Here is a 24,536-nt window from a genome sequence, read left to right as displayed (position 1 = left end):
GTCACATACTTGTACTAAAAAGTAAATCAACAAAAATACCGAACTCCGAGGAAAATTCAAAACGGAAAGTCCCTAATTAAAGCGCAAACACATCAAACGAATGGATAACAAATGTCATATTACTAACTTGGTACAGGCATTTGCTATGTAGATAATGGTGGATTAAACCTGGTTTTATAGCTAGCTAAACCTCTCACTTGTATGACATTCGCTTAAAATTCCATTATATTGACAACGATGTGTGAACACAACAAACAGACTTAATATGTATAAATGTCCAAAATAGGAGTACAACAATCAACAAAGTGTTTTAATTTAAATCATTATAAAAACATACAAAAATGACAACAAAGAAAAACAAAAAGACATATAGACAAAGCACATCAGCAAAAACGAAAGACAAAACTACACAAAATTACCGTTGCACAATAATACGACGACAGGATATAAAAGTACCGAGCCACGTCAAATGGATATTACCAAAAATAGACTAAACAGTAAATGCTATACTTTACATGGACAAATAAAGGAACACTTTAACGCGTAATTAAGATGACAAACAACGTCAGTACCTCAAGTCCATCGTGTATTATTTGTGAAGTTTATACAGAATATTTATCAACAAGGTCTTGGTATCTTCCGATGAACTTTTTTTTAGAAAAAGGACGAGACGTTCTTTGATTTAACCCTGATTCATCAACTTTCTGCTCAGACAATAGTGACGTTTTACAAAGTCTGAGTAGCAGCTGAAAGTTCTTGAATACCGAATGAGTTGGGAAACGTATATCCCATATGCAGGAGAGGTTGGTATATTGCTACTAAGATTGATAATTTAAAAATTGAAATCGTCTTGTTTGCCATAGATTCGGTAACTGAGATGACCGCTTTAGTCAAATTTAAGATATCAGTCTAAACATTCGGCAAAAGAAGCCGTGTATGTTGCTTCTCTAATTTCTAGTTCTTGCGGATATATTAATGGAACCCTATTAGAAACGTTTGGATTGTGAATGGAAAGAACATCATCTATATATCTTAATGGGAAATTAAGTCTCTAAACTTTTGATATACGATATTTTGGTGAAGTCATAATAATTTAGTTTTGCTTTCTTTATCAATGATCTAATACTAATCTGCACCCCTACAACCGCCTCTGACCAAGACAAACATCGCAATATTTACAAAATTACAATATTCAAAGTTAACCAACATTCATATGATATAAATACATCGTATATTCATATGAGCTAAAGAGTAACACACCCAATTTTTTTTAAATGATAGTAGTTTTAAAAGGTTGTTCAACTTCAATATATGGTCTTGGGTGTAACTTTATCACATGCACTTCATTGCTATCTATGGGAAGGTCGACTATCGGTCACGCGATCACTGATGGATATTCCCGAGAAAGTGAAAGTAGTAAATCATGAAATCGTTCACATTTGGTCGTTAACCATGTACAGTTACATTCATGATACGTTCACGGTTTTTAATTGCAATTTTGAAAACATGGTCGATTTATCAAATATTAAGTAGAATGTATCCTGCTTTAAACCACCTACGACAACAAACTATTGTATATAGAATTGAATGCTGCTTTGAGGAGGTCAAAACACATATCTGCCAGATGTGAAAGACTTTGAAGTTGTAAAAAAGAAATCAAGAGAAAATATTAAATCTAGTAATAATATTTATGGTAAGACATTTTACTGTAATCCCTTTGTAGAAATAAAAACTCATACGAAATAAAGCGCTGATAATTTAATTATTCTTGCGTCTGCATAAAACTCCTCATTGGAACTTGACATAAAACTATTCTATAGCTCATCAACTATAGAGATCAATTAAAAACAAAGCTGACAGGAGTCATCGTATGTTTTTCTGTAGTAACATTGCATATTAAATCTGATTGATAACATCAAATCATAACTTCCTTAAAATCGACACTACCGTCTTATTCAGTGATGGATATATTCAAATTCAGATGGCATTTATATTGACTATTAATTACATATACCTGTAGAATAGATAATTAAGATACCGATGGGAAATTCAACCCATAAGTTGAACGCCGACGCCAGGGCAAAAAAAAACCCAATAAAACGATCAAAAAGGCAAAAATGTCTTCCAAAGTGATCTATTAAAACAAATCCAGGGATGATGGCAGGTGCCCCGGAAGGGTACACATATCCTGATCCACATGTGATACCCATCGTATTGCTCATGTAAACAGAAAAAGGTTGATAAGTTCAATTTTGGGAAACAATTTGAACATATCTGTCGTCATCTGTGAAACAGAAATTCCATAACGGTCAATCCACTCGTGATGACGTCCGTGATTTGTTTCGAAGTAATGCATTTCAAGCCTCGGGGAAACCCATGACTTTCCATGTTGTCTAAAATGTGACAAATGGATATCCCAGGCACAACCATGGAACGTTAGATCTCGAACAACATGGCCTTCTCCTGATCTTATTTCCAAAATAATCTCATGTGGTGTGCTGTATGTTCCAATTGGTTACAAAGGGTCCAACAATGAAAATCTACAATGGAGAATATCATTTTCAGTAGCAGAAAAAAATCTCATTTTGTCAATCAACCATGTTCAGTTATTATGCTATGCTTTGTTAAAAGTCTTTGTGAAAGAAATTGTGGAAAAGCACGACGATTTAACAAATTAATTGTGTTCTTATTTTCTGAAAACCTTGATGTTTTGGATTTCAGAAGAATCTGATCCATCAATGTGGAGACCAGACAAAATAATTCCTTGCGTCGTGGCTTCTTTAAAGAAACTAATATACTGTGTAGAATATTCAACATAACTGCATTATTTTATTCTTGATAAAAATTTATTCTATTTACGATTTTGATGTAGTCAAAAAAGACAAAATGACTAAATTCCTAAAAAATTTATTTGAAGAAGGGATATACTGTTTTTCTCGGTCAGAGACTCTGTTTGATACAATAAGACTATCTTTTAACGCCACGGATTCGTCAATAGCTAGATGTGTATCATCAATATATGAAATGACGAACGCTGTATTTGGACATCCCCCTCGATCTCTCAAACGGCTTTATCATTTTTTACGCCATTCAAGCACTAAAATATCGAGAAGTATCTTTTTTGTAATGCTGTCATTTGCACATCAAAAGGAACCGCAAAATTTCACAGAATCAATCGAGATGAATCAACACACATAAATACTACAAGTACAAACGCGACCGTAGTCATCTGTTGATTGGAACAAATTCAGGTGCAGTAACTGGATGACTGATTTTAGCTTCTTTCTTTTATGTTCATGAAAATTACTTGTTATCATTAGACATTACCAATCATGCTTTAAGGAAATGTACAGATGAAAAATTATATCCTTGGCAGATCGGTTAAGATCAAAACCAGGAAAATCTGCTGCATTTGTTGAAACGAGCAGAACTTTGCACACTTTCAAAAGCATTTACAGTCAGGTATCCTAAATTTATTGAAAACTCACAAATCAGTCCACAAGAACTAAAATTAAACATAAATGAACAATCCTTACCTTTTCATCCTATGGTATTTGCACATTTCCTGAGTTTCCTGTGTTACTACCATCTACATAAAATAATAGCACGTGAACAGTCTTTGCTGCAGTTGGAACAAACAATGTTGCAACATTTAACTAGTAATCGATGTGATTCATTTTCTATATCAAATCTGCTTACGTGTCTTGGCATATATTATCAGATGATTGGAGAAACATACCAGGCAAGAGAATATTTCCACCAAAGTTCTCAGCTTGATGAACTTTTAATGTATGAAAGCAGTTTGAAAAGTTTGTTCAATATCGATCTATGGTAGAGGATGTTTATCACAGGCACTTTATTCTTTCTACCTAAGGAAAGGTAGACTATTGATCACGCGATCAGTAAGGACAATTCCCGTGGAAGCGAAAGTAGTAAAACTGAAACCCAACATTCTTTTAATGGTTTTCACCTTGTGGAATTCCATTAATGGTTATTATTACGAATTTTAACACTATTTTGATAACGCGATCGATTAATTAAAATTTTATTTGATTTGCAATGTGAACCTGAATCAACATGCTTAAGGTAAACTACCTGTGACAACAAAAACATTATAAATATAATTGAATGCTGCTTTTAGGAGGTTTTAACAAATATCTGCAAGTTGTGGGAGACATTATAGCAGCAAAACGAAACCAAGAGAAAATATATGAAATCTGTTAACACGATCTATGAAGGTAAGACAATTTACAGTATAAATCGCATTGTAGAAAAAAACACCTCATTACAAATATACGGCTGATGTTTTAGCGGGAATAATGCGTAGCCTTTACATTAACTCCTATGGCCCATCCATATAAGAGACCAACTAAAAACATAGCTGAATGGAAACATATGTTTTTACTGCAGTAACATTGCTTATTATTAAATCTTATAAATAACATCAACTCATAACGTCTCATCACTTGGCGTCCTTCGTCCGCCGTCGTCGTCGTCGTCGTCGTCGTTAGCTTTTTACAAAAATCTTCTCCTCTGAAACCACTGGGCTAAATTTAACCAAACTTTGCCACAATCATCATTAGGGTATCTAGTTTTAAAAATGTGTCCGATGATCCCGCCAACCAACCAAGATGGCCGCAATGGCTAAAAATAGAACATAGGGTTAAAATGTAGATCTTGGCTTATATCTCTGAAACCAAAGCATTTAGAGTAAATCTGACATATAATAAAACTGATTATCAGGTCAAGATATATCTGCCCTGAAATTTTCAGACAAATCTGACAACCTGTTGTTGGGTTGCTGCCCCTGAATTGGTAATTTTAAGAAAATTTTGCAGTTTTGGGTTATTATCTTGAATATTATTATAGATAGAGATAAACTGTAAGCAGCAATAATGTTCAGCAAAGTAAGATCTACAAATAAGTCACCCACGACCAAAATTGTCAGTCGACCCCTTTAGGAGTTATTGCCCTTTATAGTCATTTTTTAACAATTTTTCGTAAATTTTTGTAATCTTTTACAAAAATCTTCTTCTCTGAAACTACTGAGACAAATTTAACCATACTTGGCCATAATCATTATTAGGGTATCTAGTTTAAAAAATGTGTCCGATGACCCCGCCTTCCAACCATCATGGCCGACTTGGTTAAAAATAGAACATTGGGGTGAAATGCAGTTTTGGGTTTATATCTCTGAAACTAAAGCATTTAGAGCAAATCTGACAGGTGGCAAAAATGTTCATCAGATTTAGATTTATCTACCCTGAAATTTTCAGACGAATCCGACAACCCGTTGTTGGGTTGCTGCCCCATAGTTAGTAATTTTACAGAAATTTTGCAGTTTTTTGTTATTATCTTAGATATCATTATAATATTTAATATCTAATACTATTAATTATGATTTTAACCTTATTTTACATGATTTCCAAAGCATCAGTAAATACAGGTGAGCGACACAGGCTCTTGAGAGCCTCTAGTTTAAAGTAAAGATAAAAATTCAATCACTCCAAAAAGGATAAAACAAAAAAATAAACCTAACACACATAAAAACAAGAAAAAGGAGTGTTTCATTGTTGTTTGTTCACAGCGCGAATCAAAGATACTTTATATTTTGGATAAGACAACAATCACTGAAAATCAATAACATGTACCTATATAGACTAAAGGTTTAAGGGAAATTCAAACTCATAAGTCGAAGACAAACTGACAATGACATGCCAACAATAACCCCTGAAAACTACCAAAAAGACAACGAATAAAATTTACAAAACACACTACAGAAAACTAAAGACTGAGCTACACGAACAACATCAAACTCATAGGTGATCTCAGGTGCTCTGGAAGGGTAAAACGATCCTGCTCAATATGCGATACCCGTCTTATTGCTCATGTAAATACACATATTCGAGGAAACGAGGTTCGGGATTTTTTTTTTACGAAAATTGGAACATATACTTCATAACGGTCAACTTATATTTTTTTTCGAAAGTTTTACTTGAACCTACACATTGGTAATTTTGGTTTAATAGTCTGTTTAGGTTGCGTTATTCTGCATAAATGTTTTTTCACAAACAACAAAAGTCAGTATCCCTGATGTTCATCTGTCAAAATATATCAAAATAACATTGCAAAAATCTTAATTTTAATATTTGCAGATTTATTGTTATGCTAGTTCACAGATTAACAGAAGACAGTTAACATGTCTGCGGAAAATAGTTTATCGTTTTTACAAGTATCTGTGCCAAAAAAATGGATCTGAAGAGGAGGTCCGAGTTAGGCGATTCACTTACATTATAGACGATCTTGGGATTCCAATCACCTTAGTAAATCAAATTTCAAGTGGTAGTAAAGGTGAAGGAAGTGATCAGGATTTAATGTTTATAGATCCATTATTCAAAGTTTATGAATCAGATAATGATGTTGTTCTTCAATCCGGTCTGTGTATTCCTTTGGTGATGGACACGGAGGATACACATCCATGTTTCGCACAACTACGTCTTCTCAACAGTCATGATTTAACTTTCAAACATGATAAAATAAAGAATATATTCAAATTTAGAAAGTTTTCAAGTGAACTATATAGACTTTATCGTATGGAAGACTTGTTAAAAGGTCTTGGTGATGCATATACAAGTCTTTTCAAAATTCACGGACCATGCATTTCAAACCACACAGAAACCCATGACATTGCATGGTGTCTAAAATGTGACAAATGGATATCACAAGCACAACCATGGGTCAGTCGACCCCAAACAACATGGCCTTGTCCTGATCTTATTTCCAAAATAATTTCCTGTGGTGTGCTATATGTTCCCATTGGTTACAAAGGGTCTAGCAATGAAAATATTCAATGGAGAATATGCTTTTCTGTAGCAGAAAAAATTCTCATATTTTCTTTCAGTCATAATCAGTTGTTATGCTATGCGTTGTTAAAAATCTTAATCAAAGAAATTGTGGAAAAGGAAGAAGATATTAAAACATTATAGTGTTCTTATTTTTTGAAAACCTTGATGTTTTGGATTTTAGAAGAATCGAATCCATCAATGTGGAGACCAGACAAAATAATTCCATGCTTCATGGCTTGTTTAAAGAGACTAATATACTGTGTAGAATATTCAACATTATTACACTACTTTATTCCTGATTATAACTTATTTTATATGCGATTTGATGTTGACAAAAAAGACAAAATCACACTCACTCTAAAGAATTTATTTGAAAAAGGAATATACTGTTTTGCTCTGTCGGAAACTCTATTTGATTTAATTACACTTCCTTTAAACGCCATGGATTTGTGATTGAGTAGACGTGTTGCATCACTGCATAAACTGATGAGCACAACAGTTACACTATACCATCGACCTTTCGATCTGTTTTATCATTTTTTACATCATTCAAGCTCTAAAATATCAAGAAGCATCTTTTTTGTAATGCTGTCTTTTGCACACCAAAATTTACCGCAGTTAATAAAAAATCAATCAAGATCAAACAACAAACATAAATACTACCAGTACAAACGTGAGCTGAGTCATTTGTTAATTGGAACAAATTCGGATGCAGTAGGTGGTTGGCTTGTGTTAGCCTCTTTCTTTTATGCTCATGGGAATTACTTGTTATCATAAGGTATCATCAATAATGCCTTAAGGAAATGTACAAATGAAAAAATTTATCATTGGCAAACCGGTTTAAATCAAAACCTGGAATATCAACTACATTTGTTGAAACAAGCAAAACTTTGCACACTATCAAAAGCAGTGACAGTCAAGTTTCCAAAATTTTGTAACAATTCACGAATAAGTCCACAAGAACTGCAATTAACCATACATGAACAATGTTTTCCTTTCCATCCTATGATATTTGCACATTTCCTGAGTTTTCTATGTTACAACCATCTAAATAAAATAAGATCATGTAAACAGTCTTTGCTTCAGTTACGACAAGAAATCATCAATCATTTGTCTACTAATCGATTTAATCCATATTCTGAACCATTCTTTATTATTTGTCTTGGCATAGCTCATCAGATGATTGGGGAAACAGACACAGCAAGACAATGTTTCCTGCAAGCTACTCAGAAAGATCAACATCATGTAACCAGTGCATCAATAAGACTGTCCAATCTGGACCAAATATGACATTGACTGTCTGGTAGGAACTGCTAAATTAATTCCTGAGAAAGTTTCATGCGTGTAATTCGACAAAGTAATTTAATTAAGAACATGGGTAATATCGGGTACTGAGAAATTTTTCATTTTCTTTTTCAGAAGCCCATATATATGAATAGAATAATCATTTTATTCAGATATTTTGATAATGAAAAACAGTTATATTCTTAAAGATGAGGAATTCCTAACTGTAGATGTTTCCCAAAATAGTTGTCTTATTTTGTGCAAATTAACAGTTAGAATCAGCACAACACAACTAAACATTGTTCTTCACTTGTGTCTGCTGTATTACTTATTTCTGAAATTCAATTAAGGGTCAAGTGACACAGAATTAACCAAAAGAGGACATGATATACATGAAGGTGTACAATATAAAACTTTGATACTTTTGTTTTGTTTCCGATATACGAGAAAGAAAAGGGGAAAATCTCTCTCATTTTTGTTTCTTTCTATCAAAATAAGATAGTCGACCTTCTAGCAACTCCAAATGCTAAATTTCATTAAAGTTTAAAAAAAAGTTTTATATGGTATATAATCTGGAAAACAAATTAATAGTCTATTTAAAATATCTGTTTTATTTTATGCTGACGATTTAATATTGTTGTTTAAATCTAGTTAATATCTATAATTGTTGCTTAAAGATTATTTTTTGTATTATTATTATTGTACACACAATGGTAACTGTAAGTAAAACATTATGAATGCTGGACTTAACATGTTAATTCGAAGGGTATATGTTATTGCAATTTACATTGCTGTACGACGTGTCTCGATATTTTGTACATCCAACATTCATGTATTTATTTTTTTATGTTTCTGTTATGGTTTCGATTAGATAATCTGTTATGTCTTATCGTTTGTAGTCCAAATAATTATAAAAAGTGCCTTTCCATAACATCATTGTCATGAAAATTGTTTGGACGAATATTGTCATGGTAATTTTATGGGACTCGAGATTGCTTGTTAGTTACGTAAGCGCGTCACTGTTTTTTTTATGTCCTATGGTGTGTGTCGTTGATGGAATGTGTTTGTTGCTGTTCTCCGGTTTGCATGTTGTGTCGACTATTATACTATTTGATTGTGCGTTTCTCTGTTATGAATTTTCTTGCGTGTGTTTATGCTTTATTTCTGTCACGTAGTTTTGTCATTTTAGTTATATTGTTTAACATTACCATAAAGCGGGAGGTTTGGCTAGTCATTGAACCAGGTCCAACCTGTCATTTTATCTTAAAATGTCTTGTACCAAGTCAGGAATATGGCAGTCGTTATCAAATATTTCGTTTGTATGTGTGTTGGCGTTTTATTTGTTGCACTTCGGTGTTCTAGCTGTTCACTTGTTTTCCTCTTACAGTTGATGTAAGTTTTGGTTTGTAACCCGGATTTGTTTTCTATCAATCGATTTATGACTTATACACACCGGTCTACTATTATTGTACATACTTATTGTGTTGCATGTATATATTGTTTATTAATCATTTTGCATCATTTGTTAAATAATGTAAGATTAATATATGCATTAATTGACATTGAAATAAATCATCTAGATTATAATTGTGATGTTATATGTTCCTGTTGTTTCTTTGTTTCCTTGTTATAGTTGACGTGTTTCCCTCGGTTTAAGTTTACGACCTGGATTTGTATTCTCTCCATCGATTTATGACTTTTGAACACCGGTATACTACTGTTGCCTTTGTTTATATTGTAATAATAATTTTACTGATTAGAAATCCACATCTCATTATACAAAATCATCTTCTATTTTTTCTTGTAACTAGGATTATATATTTGTTAATTTAAATATCTTGGATTATGGATATTTGGGGTTTAAATGAGAATTATGTGGTTCAAATACTGCACTATCATTATTTAACTAGAACCGTTTGTAGTTGCTGTTCCATTCATCAATCCAGTAAAGTTTAAAACATTTTGACTTGCTTAGTTTAAACATATTGTATTTGCTGGATTAAAGCAAATGGATTAGACACAAGTAAATCATACTTATGAAGTCCTCTCCATAACATAATACAATATTGAGAGAGAGAGAGAGAGAGAGAGAGAGAGAGAGAGAGAGAGAGAGAGAGAGGGGAAGAGAGAGTCTGAAAAGTATTTTAATTCTGTGATGATGGTGTGAGTGTGATGATGATGTTGTTCCATGTCAGTACCAATAACGCTTTTTGAAGGTACAAGAAATCTGTTTGACCTTTTGATGAAATTTTGAACATGTTTGAAAATTTGAATATTTTGTTCGTTCGAAAGTTCTAAGTGTCCACAAATTAATAATTTTGTATCAAAAACAAAGTTTTCGGAAAGCCAGTTAAGATTATTGAGTAAAGTTTTTCTACATGAAGTGTATTTTGGACAAACGAAGAAATGATAATGGAAATCCTCAATATTTGACCCACATTGGCAAAAAGGGTCATTTATAATTTTAGCTCGAAAAAGGTCACATTTAAGAATGAAGAGGATCATCGACGTAACGTTAAAATAATATTCAATTACCTCGGGTCGTATAAATAAAACGTTTCAACTTGCAGTGTAAGAACAAAATTTATTTTAAAATTGACCAATTAAATTGAAGGTTGCCACTGACAGCACTGTTTCTCATACCATCAAGACCAAACGATAATCGTTTCCAATGGAGCTACCATACGTCATTCCGGAGCCATATATTAGGGAATTGTATCTGGTGTTTTCATGATGATATACAAATTAGAAGATATGGTATGATAATGATTTTCCAATGAGACAATTCTCTACAAGAGACCAAATCACACAGAAATTAAAAACAACAAGTCAACGTACGACCTTCAGCAATTAGTAAAACCCATACCTCATAGTCAGCGATAAAAGGCCCCGAAATGACAAATGTGAAAAAAAAATCAAACGAAAAACTAACGCCCTGATTTATGTAAAAAAAACAATGAAAGAAATATAAATATGATACACAGCAATAAACGGCAACCACTAAATTACAAGATCCTGACTTGGAACAGGCACATACAGAATGCATGCATTTTTTCATCAGCTACATAACAGAATTTGTTAAAGGTTTACTTGGTGAAAATAAAATTTTGGGGGATATAATTTTGAAATTTACTCTTTTGGAGCCTAATAAATTATAATTAATTACCATCGAAATAATGCTTAATCCTACCAAGAATTTGTATAAGCAACTACAACGTGCCTTGGAGTAGGAACATGACTTAATTCTGTGGTTGTTGATAATCATTTAGTAAATTACAATTGAACTGACCTTTCATTTCCAACTGCTTGTTAGTCTTATACACAAAACATGACTTGATTGCATTTAGATTAATTTTTACAATAGCATCTCTGATGTAAAGCTTTGTAATTTGAAGATACAAAATAATCCTGTTTGAACCACAGAAAGGCAATATTTATGTTGATGAGTTATTGTTTAGCATTTTAAAATTAACGAAAATTATAGTGACTTTTTAGCTTCTTTAAAAAATAAGTTTGTTCAGAATAAATTGTTGAATAAATACTCAAAGGAGGAATTATATGTTTGAAAAATCGAGACACTCGATTTTAGATATATGTGTTTTTTGGTCAATTTGGACTAGGGACAATGAGGTTGACCGATGTCAAGTGATTGCAATAGCTCATAATGCCATCGGGTCGGATGACTTAATTCAATGAAATATGCTGTTATTGTCAGCGAGACAGCTATCTAAGAACTCAAATGGCCCAAAAGACAATTGAATTGTTGTATGAAATAAAGAATTCATATTTTCATGAACAAAATGCCACATTCTTTTAGAAAAAAAAGCACTTTTTAAACATTTTTTTTATATAACGGAACTATGAACAACCGCCATATAAAATGTATCAGTAGGATGTTTCGCTAGTTATAAAAGCAGATGATACCCACAACTAGATTATTTTACAGGAATATGACAGTTGTTTTCCTGTCGTTCAGGTGATTGATATAGTTGGGAGTTTGGTTTCGTCAGTTTTTTTTTAAAATTTTTTTTGTTTTTGTTTTTTTTGATATTCGGTATGTTTCATGTTAATTTTATTTTATTTTGTAACGTTGCGTTTGATCAAACAATGTCTGTTTTTTTCCCGGTATGAGGTGCTATCTCATTGTCTAGGCTAAATGTATATCAAAGATTCCCTTTTACACGTAATAATATATCTTTACATGGTGAAATTGTTCCAGAAAAGCAAACTCAAAACTGAAACAAATTTCTATATGAAACAATTGTAATTGCTAAACTAAAAGGGAGCTGAACTGCATTAAGCTTAAAATTAAAAATTCCATAAGATTTGGTCAAAAGCCAACCAGCGTTCCTGTACCAAAATTACAAGAACATAACAAACTCAACATCAAATCCCCGTTGCATTGACAGTCAAATGTGAATGTCGACAAAATCAAATGTGAACCACTTGATACATGTTAAAAGCATCGCATCGCATGAACAGAACAACAATCAGACGTTTATTCTATTGCTATGGAATACTCAGTCAAGTGCATGGATGGGTTTTGAATCAGGAATTATTACAAAATACTTTGTATTCTTGAAAGACATCACCATTAACTAAACTATTAAACAAGTAACTAGAAATTTTAAAACATGCTCCTTTGCATGTTATCAGGTTATGTACCATTGCTGCTTGACTTGTAATTCCCGAATATCCACAACAATGGAAGTTTTCCTCAAAACACGAAAATTGATACCCATGAAAATAAATGAATCCATAATAGAATACTAAAGACTGAGCAACACGAACCCCACCAAATAGTGGGGATGCATGATATCAGGTGCTCAGGAAGGGTAAGAAGATTCTGGTCCACATGTGGCACCCGTCGTGTTGCTCCAATTAGTACAAACCTGGTATTAAGTCTAATTCGGTAAGTAACAATTGGCAAAGATTGTGTTATTGTAGTTACGACATAAAGAACATATCCGATATCGTCTGTGCAATAGATATTCCGTAACGGTTGCCAACTCGTGATGGCATTTGTCAAACTTACGAAGTGACGATTTCAACTTCACCACTTGGAACTCTCAATTTAATAGCGTCCTTGTGAATAGCCACCCTCTATATAAAACTGTCCTTTGGTAAATTTAGAAATTGTTAAGAAACTAATTATATAAGGTTTCACCTTCCACAAACAAATTTTACATATTAAAGGATTTTACTATTCCTTTTAGGTCCCGTTTGGTCATATATCGCTTTATTTTCTACTTATTAATGTAACCCTGGTTTATGATTTTTTTTAAGTATGAGCGATTCTGATAAAGGTAAATACAGAAAAGCGATTCGGACACACTAAATGTATCAAGCGTTGTATTCATTTTCAGTATGTGCCTGACTCAAGTAAGGAGCCTATAATTCAATAGTTGCCGTTTGTTGTTGCATATCATATTTTTTTTGGTTTATTTTGTTCATAAACCAGTTCTCGTTTGAAAAGTTTTACATTACATTTCTCATTTTGGTACATTTCATTAATTGATATGCGGTAAGAGGATTTGATCATTGTTGAAGGTCGTACGGTGATTAAAATCCTACGGCATTTTATACAGTTGCAGTAGGTTGAAATCTAGAAATTTTGGAAAGGTCTATCTCAATGCCATAATTCACAACGTAGTTCACTTTATGTAAAATAAAAGTCTATAGTATGGAAAAACTCAGAAATATTTTACACATTTTATTACTGAACAATTAAATATTCAACAAAGATTACTAAACTATCAAATATTATATAATTATAAAATGTGTTTTTTTCGAAAGAACTACATGATTAACACAGGAATAACTAAATATTATTTAATGTTAATGCCAACTATTTTTCTTATTAATGAAGTGTATTCCACAACGACTTCATGATTAATTCTGGAATAATTGAATACTTTTCATGCAATGCCAATGCTAACACAGGAACATATGAGTATTTTATAATTAAAGCTTTTTACTGAATACTAGCAACTAAATAATCAACAATGTTTATAATATAACAAGTACAACTATTTTTCAATTTTAATGCCACTTTCACGTGTTAAAAGTCCAATTCAAAATCTTTTGCATCAATATATTTGTTTAAACGACTAGCATACTCGAAAAACACGTTTAAGCAACAAGATTTAAAAGTATAATTGTTTCTTAATCAACTTCTTCTACAGTTGGTCCACCAGATGTGTTCTGACCTCCGTGTTGTCCCCCTGTACTACCAGCCGGTCCACCTTGAGCACCTCCATGAAGTTTTGTCATGACGGGTGAACATACTCTCTGCAGTTCTTTCATTTTGTCTTCGTATTCCTCTTTCTCTGCTAAGGAATTTTGATCTAACCATTTAAGTGAGTCTTCACAAGCTGTTGTAACAGTTTCTTTTTCCTGTGTTGTCAGCTTGTCACCGGAGTCATTTGCCGCTTGTTTAACGCTGAAAATATAGTTCTCAAGTTGATTTCTTGCTGAAACTCGCTGTTTTTGCTTTTCATCTTCGTCTTTATATTTCTCTGCTTCAGAAACCATTCGATCAATGTCTTCTTTACTGAGCCTGCCTCTGTCATTTGTGATTGTAATTTTCTTTGAATTTCCTGTACTTTTGTCTTTAGCCGACACGTGTAAAAGTCCATTTGCATCAATGTTAAATTCTACGTCAATTTGTGGTACTCCGCGGGGAGCTGGTGGTATACCAGTCAAATCGAATTTTCCCAGAGTATTATTGTCTTTTGTCATTGCTCTTTCACCTTCGAACACTTGTATGCTTACTGCTGGTTGGTTGTCTGAATATGTTGTGAATGTATTGGAGGCTTTTGCAGGGATCTTTGTATTCCTTTCGATCAGTTTTGTCATGACACCGCCGGCCGTTTCGATTCCGAGGGACAGTGGAGCCACGTCTACTAGCAGTACATCTTTAATGACGTCACTGCGATCACCTGACAGGATAGCTGCTTGCACGGCTGCCCCATAAGCCACAGCTTCGTCAGGATTGACAGATTTGTTCAACTCTTTTCCATTCATGAATTCTGACAGCATTTTCTGTATTTTTGGTATTCTTGTTGAACCTCCGACAAGTACAATTTCGTGAATACTTCCCTTGTCCATTTTTGCGTCCCGCAAAGCTTTTTCCACCGGTTCCATGGTAGTTCTGAACAAATCTGCGCACAGATCTTCAAATCGTGCTCTGGTTATTTTTGTGTAGAAGTCTATGCCCTCAAACAGTGAGTCGATCTCCACGTTTGCCTCTGTACTGCTTGACAATGTTCTCTTTGCTTTCTCGCAAGCAGTTAATAATCTTCTGATTGCACGATTATTTCCAGAAATGTCTTTACCATGCTTCCTCTTAAATTCAGAAATGAAATGTTTGACCATTCGGTTATCAAAATCCTCCCCTCCAAGATGAGTATCTCCAGCTGTGGAGCGAACCTCAAACAATGAACCCTCACCTATCGAAAGAATGGAGACATCAAATGTTCCTCCTCCCAAATCAAATATCAGAACGTTTTTGTCACCAGATAGATTCTTGTCCAGACCGTAAGCTAATGCAGCAGCAGTTGGCTCGTTTATAATCCTTAGTACGTTCAGTCCTGCAATACACCCAGCATCCTTTGTGGCTAGTCTTTGGGAATCATTGAAGTATGCAGGTACCGTGATGACAGCATTTGTCACTCTCTTTCCCAGATAAGCTTCAGCAGTTTCTTTCATTTTAACTAAAACCATTGAGCTGATTTCTTCTGGTGTAAATGTTTTTGTTTCTCCTTTGTATTCGGCTTGTAGTTTTGGTTTACCACCACTGTTGATCACTTTGAATGGCCAATGCTTCATGTCGGACTGTACGGCTGAATCGGCAAAATTTCTACCGATCAGTCTCTTGGCGTCGAAAATAGTATTTTCAGCATTCAGGGCTACCTGATTTTTTGCTGCATCTCCAACAAGTCTCTCTGTATCCGTGAAGGCAACATAACTGGGAGTCGTTCTGTTTCCCTGGTCGTTGGCAATTATTTCTACTTTCCCATGTTGGAAAACAGCGACACAGGAATATGTTGTTCCAAGATCAATACCGATTGCTGGAGCTTTTTCTGCCATTGTTGATTCGTAATCTAAAAAATAATAATAGTATTTTTTATTTAACAATTCATTTATTATAATTTTTAAAAGCAGAAATAAACATGCAGTTAGTATATATATATATATAGTGTTAAAATGAAAAATAATCAAAGTATAAATAAATACAGTATGTCTTTTTTTATTGTTGTTGTTTGGTTGCCGTCTCTAACTGATACACGCCCAACGATACGGCATTGACCATTTATCTATTGTTTGGGGCGCATGGTTTTTTTTTTCATCACGGGACAAATTTTTTTATCAACTTAAATAAAAGCAACCTATGTTTTCAATAACATACAGGAAGAACAATTTTATAATAAACAAGTGTCTTAGGTCTATATCAATTACCAATTTAGAAAAGACGTGTTATCTATTTTTTTCACATCCTTTCTTGTATATTTTGTTTCTCTCGCGATATTAAAAGAACATTTATAAAAGAATATTTAACTATTAATTAAATATAAAAAAAAAATATTTAATTTCCTGGAAAAGGAGATGAATGCTCTACGGATGTTGCGCTGAGGTCATGCACTTAAAATTTTAATATATTTCTAACATATACGAAAAATATGCAAAATTCAATCTGGAAGTGTTTTGTTTTGTTGAATCGTTCTGTAAAGTTAGCTAAAAATAATGCAAAGTAAAATATTAAATAATTATGACATACCTTTTTTCGTTTTAATAAACGATAATTCTGTCTTGTAATATCACTTTGTGCTCTGTCTTTATATCCTCTGACTTTGTTTATGTTCTAACACTGGCATAGCGTGCTACTTATATATACAAAGTAAACGAATGTTCTCGGATAATCAGGAGTTTCTATTTTTATCTCGAAGATTCTCGTTTATCATCGTATTTACCAGAGATAACGTCCGATGACATCGAACGCAAATAGAAATATGGGTTATCTATTCTTAGATTGATAAACATAAATGTTCTAAAAATAACTGTAAGCGTGGTCTTTCGAGTATGTTGTCGAATTCACGCGTTCATTCAATGAATGAATAATATTGTTGTGTCGTTATGAATTTGCTATATAAATAAATGATTGTTAGAGGCAAGGTGGTAGAAATTTGTTGAAATTGGTATAAAATCGATCGAATCTAAAGGAAACAGGAATAGGTCATTGTACAGATTAACGTAAGTTGTACAGAAGCATTTTTATGATCAAAAGACAGTTTCAAGATCAAAATAATTGAAATATTTTTTTTTTTAACTTTTGCATATTTTTTCTGATACAAGGACTCAGATATTTTCTGCAGTAAGGGAGCTACCATTTGATTTTTATGGGGGTAGGGGGGCTAGGATGAAAAATTTTGTCCTGCCTATTTATTTTTCCCTGTATTCGGTCCTGCCTTTTTATTTTTCACTCTATTCGGTCCTGCCTTTTTTTTTTTTGTTTATCCTGACTTTTTTTTTTTACATAAATTGTCATCCTGCCTTTTTTTTTGCAAATAATCTCATCCTGCCTTTTTTTTTTACTCAAAACTCCTGTCCTGCCTATTTTTTCAAATTTCATCCTAGCCCCCCCCCCCCCCCCCCCCCCCATAAAAATCAAATGGTAGCTCCCTTAACAGGTAATTGCAGTCTGGGGTTAAAGTGTGTAACACATCAATTACTTTGTCAATAAATTTACAGCAGATTCCATTGAGTGTGTAGCCAAAGGTAATATCTTTGGTTAGCTTGCTTGTTAGCTGAACCGTGAAGTCATTGTTAGGTTAGGTAAACTACCCTACTTTTTTTTAGAATAGACTAGTTCGACAGAAAACCAATCGATCTGTCTGTTGGACTATGCTACTTCGAAAGGAGGGTAGTATACCTGACCTAATATAAAATTTTGGGGTCTTTCATTTCTTTATTCTTTATTTATTTTGTCCATTATTCTCAAACAATTCTTTATTTATTTTGTCCATTATTCTCTAACAATTCTTTATTTATTTTGTCCATTATTCTCTAACAATTCTTTATTTATTTTGTCCATTATTCTCTAACAATTCTTTATTTATTTTGTCCATTATTCTCTAACAATTCTTTATTTATTTAGACCATTATTCTCTAACAATTCTTTATTTATTTTGTCCATTATTCTCTAACAATTCTTTATTTATTTTGTCCATTATTCTCTAACAATTCTTTATTTATTTTGTCCATTATTCTCTAACAATTCTTTATTTTTGTCCATTATTCTCTAACAATTCTTTATTTATTTTGTCCATTATTCTCTAACAATTCTTTATTTATTTTGTCCATTATTCTCAAACAATTCTTTATTTATTTTGTCCATTATTCTCTAACAATTCTTTATTTATTTTGTCCATTATTCTCTATTCTTTATTTGTCTTAAATATTAGCACCCCATTATTCTCTGTACTTTAATTTTGTTGCCAATTTTTTTCTCTTATTCTTTTTGTCCTTTATTCTGCACTTTTTGACCATTATTCCGTCTATTTTGTTAACCCCCATATAGACCCTCATTTATACTATGAATATTTTCCTTCCTTATAATGAGTTGGAATGATTATGCTTAACTATTTATTAACCATGTTAACTTGACTGGTCTTGCCAAGTTGGCATTAAACATTGTGTCTTTGTAATTTGTTTGGGAACGACCTTTAAATGGGAAGGTATACCCTTTTTTAATACTGAAAACTTTGTTCGTACCACGCAAGCATCTAATAATTTATTTTTTTGTCGATTATTTTCATAGTAATTAACATTAAATGCAATAGCAAATACTATCAATCGGAATTGTTTTCCTTCTTTTTTCTTCAAAGTCGGGAATCAGAATATTTTTTTAGACCCCCCCCCCCCCCAATTACTCCCTTCAGAGTTAAATGGTCGTTCCCCTTATTGCATTGCCATATGAAATCAACCCTGATATACAGTCACCGACATTACAGTGCTAAATGGCATTATTTTACATCAGCAAGTTCAATACTCGATCTTGGAGCTTGCACTCAGTAACTGTGGGCATTCTTTGAAATCTTTTTATATTTATTGTCAGATGTGGATCCAGGATTTTTTAAAAAGGGGGCGGGGTCCCAAACTAGGCAACGTTAATAGTGGGATATGTAAATTGTAAAAAATCTATGAATCAACCGTATGCGTAGCTCCATAAGGGGGCCGGGCGTCCTACTCCCTCTTAATCCGCCACTGATTATTTTATTGTACGTGTGTTCTTGTATTTATTATATATTAGAGGTAAGTATTTTCTCGTACTATTTTTAATTAAAATTGAGCATGGAAATGGGGAATATGTCAAAGAGACAACAACCCGACCAAAGAGCAGACAACAGCCGAGGGCCACCAATGGGTCTTCAACGCAGCGAGAAAATCCCGCACCCGGAGGTGGTCCTCAGCCGGCCCCTAAATAAAATTGTGTACTAGTTCAGTGAAAATGAAAATGGACGTCACACTTAACTCCAAAACATATAAATGAACTCAAATTAAAAAACATACAAGACTAACAAAGACCAGAGGCTCCTGGCTTGGGACAGGCGCAAAAATACGGCGGGGTTAAACATGTTTGTATGTTCTGTTATATATACCTTTTAATAGTCCACTGATTGAGATTTAATAAAAACGTGAGAGTCAGTTCAGATCTCCAAAAATGGTTTAACCCCGCCTTTCCCATGCCAGAAACCTCTTCAGTGATTGTCTTATGAGGGTCTCGATAGGGGGTCCTTCGTTTCTTTATTATTTCTTTTTTTTATACCATTTTTCTCTTTTCTTTATTTTGTTGCCGAGTATTTTCTATTCTTTATATTTTGGCACCCTTTTTTCTCTATTCCTTATTGCTTTTGCCTATTTTTTGCCCTTCCGTATGTCATTTACATATGTTGGTGACGAATGGAGATCTGTAATATGTGCTTTTAAAATTAAAAAATAAAATTCGATGAGCGATTTGATAATGTTCTTTTTTCTCTGACATTTTATCAATGCACACCGAATTTTTTTTTTCTTCAGTTTAATCAAGGGATTGATAGGGATGTTAGCTATGAATTAAAAAAACTAGATCCTTTCTTTTTTCACGAAATATCTTCAACCCAGTGCGCTGTAAAAAAAATAAAGTGGTCTTTCATCATAAATTCATCCGAGTGAAACTGCAGAAAAAATATTCCGTTTTTGACAGGGAGTAATCTGGAGTAACTATTACGATTTTAGTCATTTTCCTTCTTTATGTATACATGCTACCTGTTGGTCAGACGGCCATAAAAGGAAGTCAGAGCATTGCTTCACAAAATCATGTCATTTCATTACTTCATCTCATTTACTTGGCAGAACCCGTGAATCATTTAATTAAAAACAAGATTGATTGATTCGTGTTTTACGCCACTTTCAGCACTAGTGTGCTATTTCATGGCGACGAGGTTTTTTTTAACGACCTTGACTATACCCATTAGGGTCTTGCACGGTCGTCTTCTTTGATCAGTTTTTATTGGTGGAGGAAGCCTGAGTGACCAGAAAGAACCACCGACCTTCGGTAGAAAAACTGACAATTCTAGTCAATTGAGATTGGAGTCAAATCGAACTCACAACCTCTGTGTTGATAGGCTAGTGATACAGTAGTTGGACTACCCAGTAGACCACTCGGCCACCGAGGGAGGACCCCAACTTGCATAAGAAGCTCAAATGATACTAGGTAACGATTTAAAATTGTTCTTATATTATTACAATAGAAACCATTAGAAATAACTCTCTACTCTATTCCTCATGATAACTTGTGTATTACGGAGTGTCAGGGTGTCATATATGCAGGATCTCCTAACCCTTCCGGAGCACCTGAGATCATCCCAGTTTTTGTAGGGTTCGTGTTGGTCTTTTTTATGTAGCGTTTGGTCGACTTGTTTGTCATTTCGTTTTTTGCCATTGAGTTGTCAGTTTTTCTTCGACTTTATATCTTCCGATTCTCTTTTATGGAGTACATGCATAATTAGTTTGCAGAAGATTGGTCTACTCAACTGATTGCTATCTTATTATCAATGTTTTGATTGGTTGATTTATTAATTCAATTTGATGTCCAGCAACAAATATTACTTATACTTAGTACTCTGTTAGATAACATATTAATGAAATAACCCTGCATTGTTATAAACACTCTTATGGTCATATATTTAATGTGCAAGCTAAAAGGATAACAATATGCAGCAAGATATATCACCCTACATGGATACATTATTCAGACTCCATTCTTATTAGTCTTTGACCTTACTCCTAAATGCTGCGTTCTTACTGGAGAAGCAGCAAATACCTATTCGGTGGAGGTTACAAGCTCCAGTCCTTGAGGCGAAAATGCTACAACGAGCAGTGGCGGATCCAGAAATTTTCATAAGGGGGGCCTGAGAGGGGGCCAGCTCAAGTCATGCCTCAATGATTCCCTATACAATCAACAAAATTTTCCCCACTAAAAAGGGGGGGACCCTGGGCTCCCCCTCTAAATCCGCCTCTGACGAGTCCAAAATTGTGTTTCAATAGTTTGACATAATTCTTCAACCATAAATTTTTCATTTTGTATGCTCCATCTTCTGCTTGCTATGATCAGAATACAAAGTTTGATAATGACAGATAAGAAGTCCAATTATTTCATTTTAACTGAATACGTTGAGGTTAATATACGCCATAACATAAAACACATAAAAATTCTCAGTTTTGTACAGTTACCTGACAACTTTAACACAAAATGGCTGTCTCTATATATAACAGTTCATAGTGCTGATAAACTAGAATTCTTATTAAAAACAAAAGGGAGTTACATGCATTACTTGTATTTCGATAGCAGACAGACTCAACCTGGGTCCTTGGTCATAAAGCTTACTCAGTATTTAGTTCTAAATAAGTGCTTGAAACACCAAATCCAGTATATTTTTTATTTTGAATTCTGAGTCGGAGTTCAGTAATCATATGACTGCAAGGCCAAGTGTCTTAAGTCGTTTTGTGAGGGGTTTTTTTTTTTGGTTCTAAGAACTGATCTGATATCTAGTCCTTTCATCTGATTTTTATACGACCGCAAACAAATTTTTGTGGTCGTATATTGGTATGACGTTGGCGTCGTCGTCGTCGTCGTCCGAAGACACATTGGTTTTCGCACTCTAACTTTAGTTTAAGTGAATGGATCTCTATGAAATTTTACCATAAGGTTCAATACCACAAAAGGAAGGTTGGGATTGATTTTGGGGGTTATGGTACCAACAGTTAAGGAATTAGGGGCCAAAAAGGGGTCAAAAATAAGCATTTTTGTAACTTCCAGACATAACTTGTGTGTTAGTGTATGGATCTCTCTGACATTGTACCACAAGGTTCCATATCACAAAGGGAATGCTGGGATTGATTTTGGGGGTAATTGCCTCAAACTTTAGGAATTAGGGGTCAAAAAAGGGGCAAAAAACAAGCATTTTTGTAGTTTCATGACATGACAATAACTTGTGTGTAAGTGTATGGATCTTTCTGAAATTGTACTACAAGGTTCCATATCACAAAGGGAAAGCTGGAATTGAGTTTGGGGGTAATTGCCCAAAACGTTTAGGAATTTGGGGCCAAAAATAAGCATTTTTCTAGTTTCCAGACAATAACTTGTGTTCAAGTGTATGGATCTCTCTGAAATTGTACTGCAAGGTACCATACCACAAAGGGAAGGCTGGGATTGATTTTGGGGGTAATTGCCTCCAAATTGTAGGAATTAGGGGCCAAAAAGGGAAAAAAAACAAGCATTTTTCTAATTTCAGGACAAGAACTTGTGTGTAAGTGTATGGATCTTTATGAAATTTTACTACAAGGTTCCATATCACAAAGGGAAAGCTGGGTTTGAGTTTGGGGGTAATTGCCCTAAATGTTTTGGAATTTGGGGACAAAAAGGGGCCAAAAAACAAGCATTTTTGTCTCGCCTTGACGGAGTCAAAAAGCGAGACATAGGTATGCTGTTTCCAGCGGCGGCGGCGTCAACAATGTATTAGTTTGTGATTAGGTCTAGTTCATAGTGAACCACTAGTGGTAGGTCAATGATATTTGCAGTTGTGTTAGCATTGGCACATCTAATTACCATGGAGATTATTTGGCCCCGCCCCCTCAGTCAAGGTCTATTGACTTTGAAACTTTTCATAGTTAACATGTATTAGTTTGTGATTAGGTCAATTTATGGGGAACCACTAGTGGTAGGTCAATGATACTTGGTATGCAGTTGTATAAGCATTGGCATATCTCATTTCCATGGAGATTATTTGGCCCTTCTCCCTTAGTCATGGTCTATAGACTTTGAACATTTTGCTTAGTTAACATGTATTAGTTTGTGATAAGGTCAGTTCAAGGGGAACCATTAGTGGTAGGCTAATGTTAATTGGTGTTCAGTTGTATAAGCATTAGCACATCTCATTTCCATGGAGAATATTTGGCCCCGCCCCCTGTCATGGTCTATTAACTTTGAAACTTTTGCTTGGTTTACATGTATTAGTTTGTGATTAGATCAGTTTAAGATGAACTGCTAATGTTAAGTCAATGATATTTGGTATGCAAATTTATTGGCATTTGCAAGTATTGTTTCCATGGAGATTATATAGCCCCACCCCTGATCATGGTTCATTGACTTTGAAACTTTTACATAGTTTACAAGTTAATGTTTGTGTTTAGGTTTGTTTAAAGGGAACGACTTATGATAAGTCAATGGTATTTGGTATGCAGTTGTATTAGCATTGGCACATCTCATTCCATGGAGATTGTTAAGCCATGTACATTCAGTCATGGTTCTTCGACTTTGAATATTTGCATAACTTACATGTTAAAGTATTGCTATTTTAATTTCAACATTTGTATTATCAAAATTACAAAAAGGCGAGACATATCTCTGTGATAACAGTTTATTCTAGTTTCCACACAATAACTTGTGTTCAAGTGTATGGATCTCTCTGAAATTTTACTGCAAGGTACCATACCACAAAGGGAAGGCTGGGATTGAGTTTGGGGGTGATGAATCATAAGGGGGTTCAAAAAATTTGGGGGGGGGATTTTTTTTTCCTTTTTTTTTCTTTAAAATTTTCCATTTTAAATTGGTTATTTCTGATTTATATATAAAAGCAAATAATAATGAAATGGTTTGAATATATATATATATAGGTAAATTAAAAAATTTTAAGTTCTTAGACCACATTCATTCTGTGTCAGAAACCTATGCTGTGTCAAATGTTTAATCACAATCCAAATTCAGTGCTGTATCAAGCTTGCATGTTGTGTCCATACTTGCCCCAACTGTTCAGGGTTCGACCTCTGTGGTCGTATCAAGCTGCGCCCAGCGGAGCATTTTATTTA

At 33.9% G+C, this 24,536-nt stretch overlaps 2 protein-coding genes across 2 annotated transcripts in view; one reads left to right on the top strand and one right to left on the bottom strand.

Moving 5' to 3' along the window:
• Window positions 1–13,829: 13,829 nt before the first annotated feature.
• On the bottom strand, window positions 13,830–17,012 carry LOC127715166 (heat shock protein 70 B2-like). The gene is made up of 2 exons (XM_052221203.1): window positions 16,909–17,012; window positions 13,830–16,234 (listed from the first exon to the last, which is right to left on the bottom strand). Exon 2 carries the CDS (start codon window positions 16,218–16,220, stop codon window positions 14,295–14,297), a length of 1,926 nt encoding a protein of 641 aa, XP_052077163.1. The 5' UTR covers window positions 16,221–16,234; window positions 16,909–17,012; the 3' UTR covers window positions 13,830–14,294.
• Window positions 17,013–17,293: 281 nt separating this feature from the next.
• The window catches only part of LOC127715160 (heat shock 70 kDa protein 4-like), a 61,266-nt gene continuing 54,023 nt past the window's right edge, over window positions 17,294–24,536 (top strand). Inside the window, exon 1 of the mRNA XM_052221189.1 lies at window positions 17,294–17,381. The gene's annotated coding sequence lies outside the window, so the exon portion shown is untranslated. The remainder of the gene's footprint in view (window positions 17,382–24,536) is intronic.

Source organism: Mytilus californianus, unplaced genomic scaffold, assembly GCF_021869535.1.
Source record: "Mytilus californianus isolate M0D057914Y unplaced genomic scaffold, xbMytCali1.0.p SCAF_9, whole genome shotgun sequence".
Lineage (NCBI taxonomy): Eukaryota > Metazoa > Mollusca > Bivalvia > Mytilida > Mytilidae > Mytilus > Mytilus californianus.
This window is presented reverse-complemented; position numbering and strand designations above follow the sequence as displayed.

Excerpts from the sequence above, each read along its gene's own strand:
- LOC127715166 (XM_052221203.1), bottom strand. The coding sequence starts at position 16,220 with ATGGCAGAAAAAGCTCCAGCAATCGGTATTGATCTTGGAACAACATAT.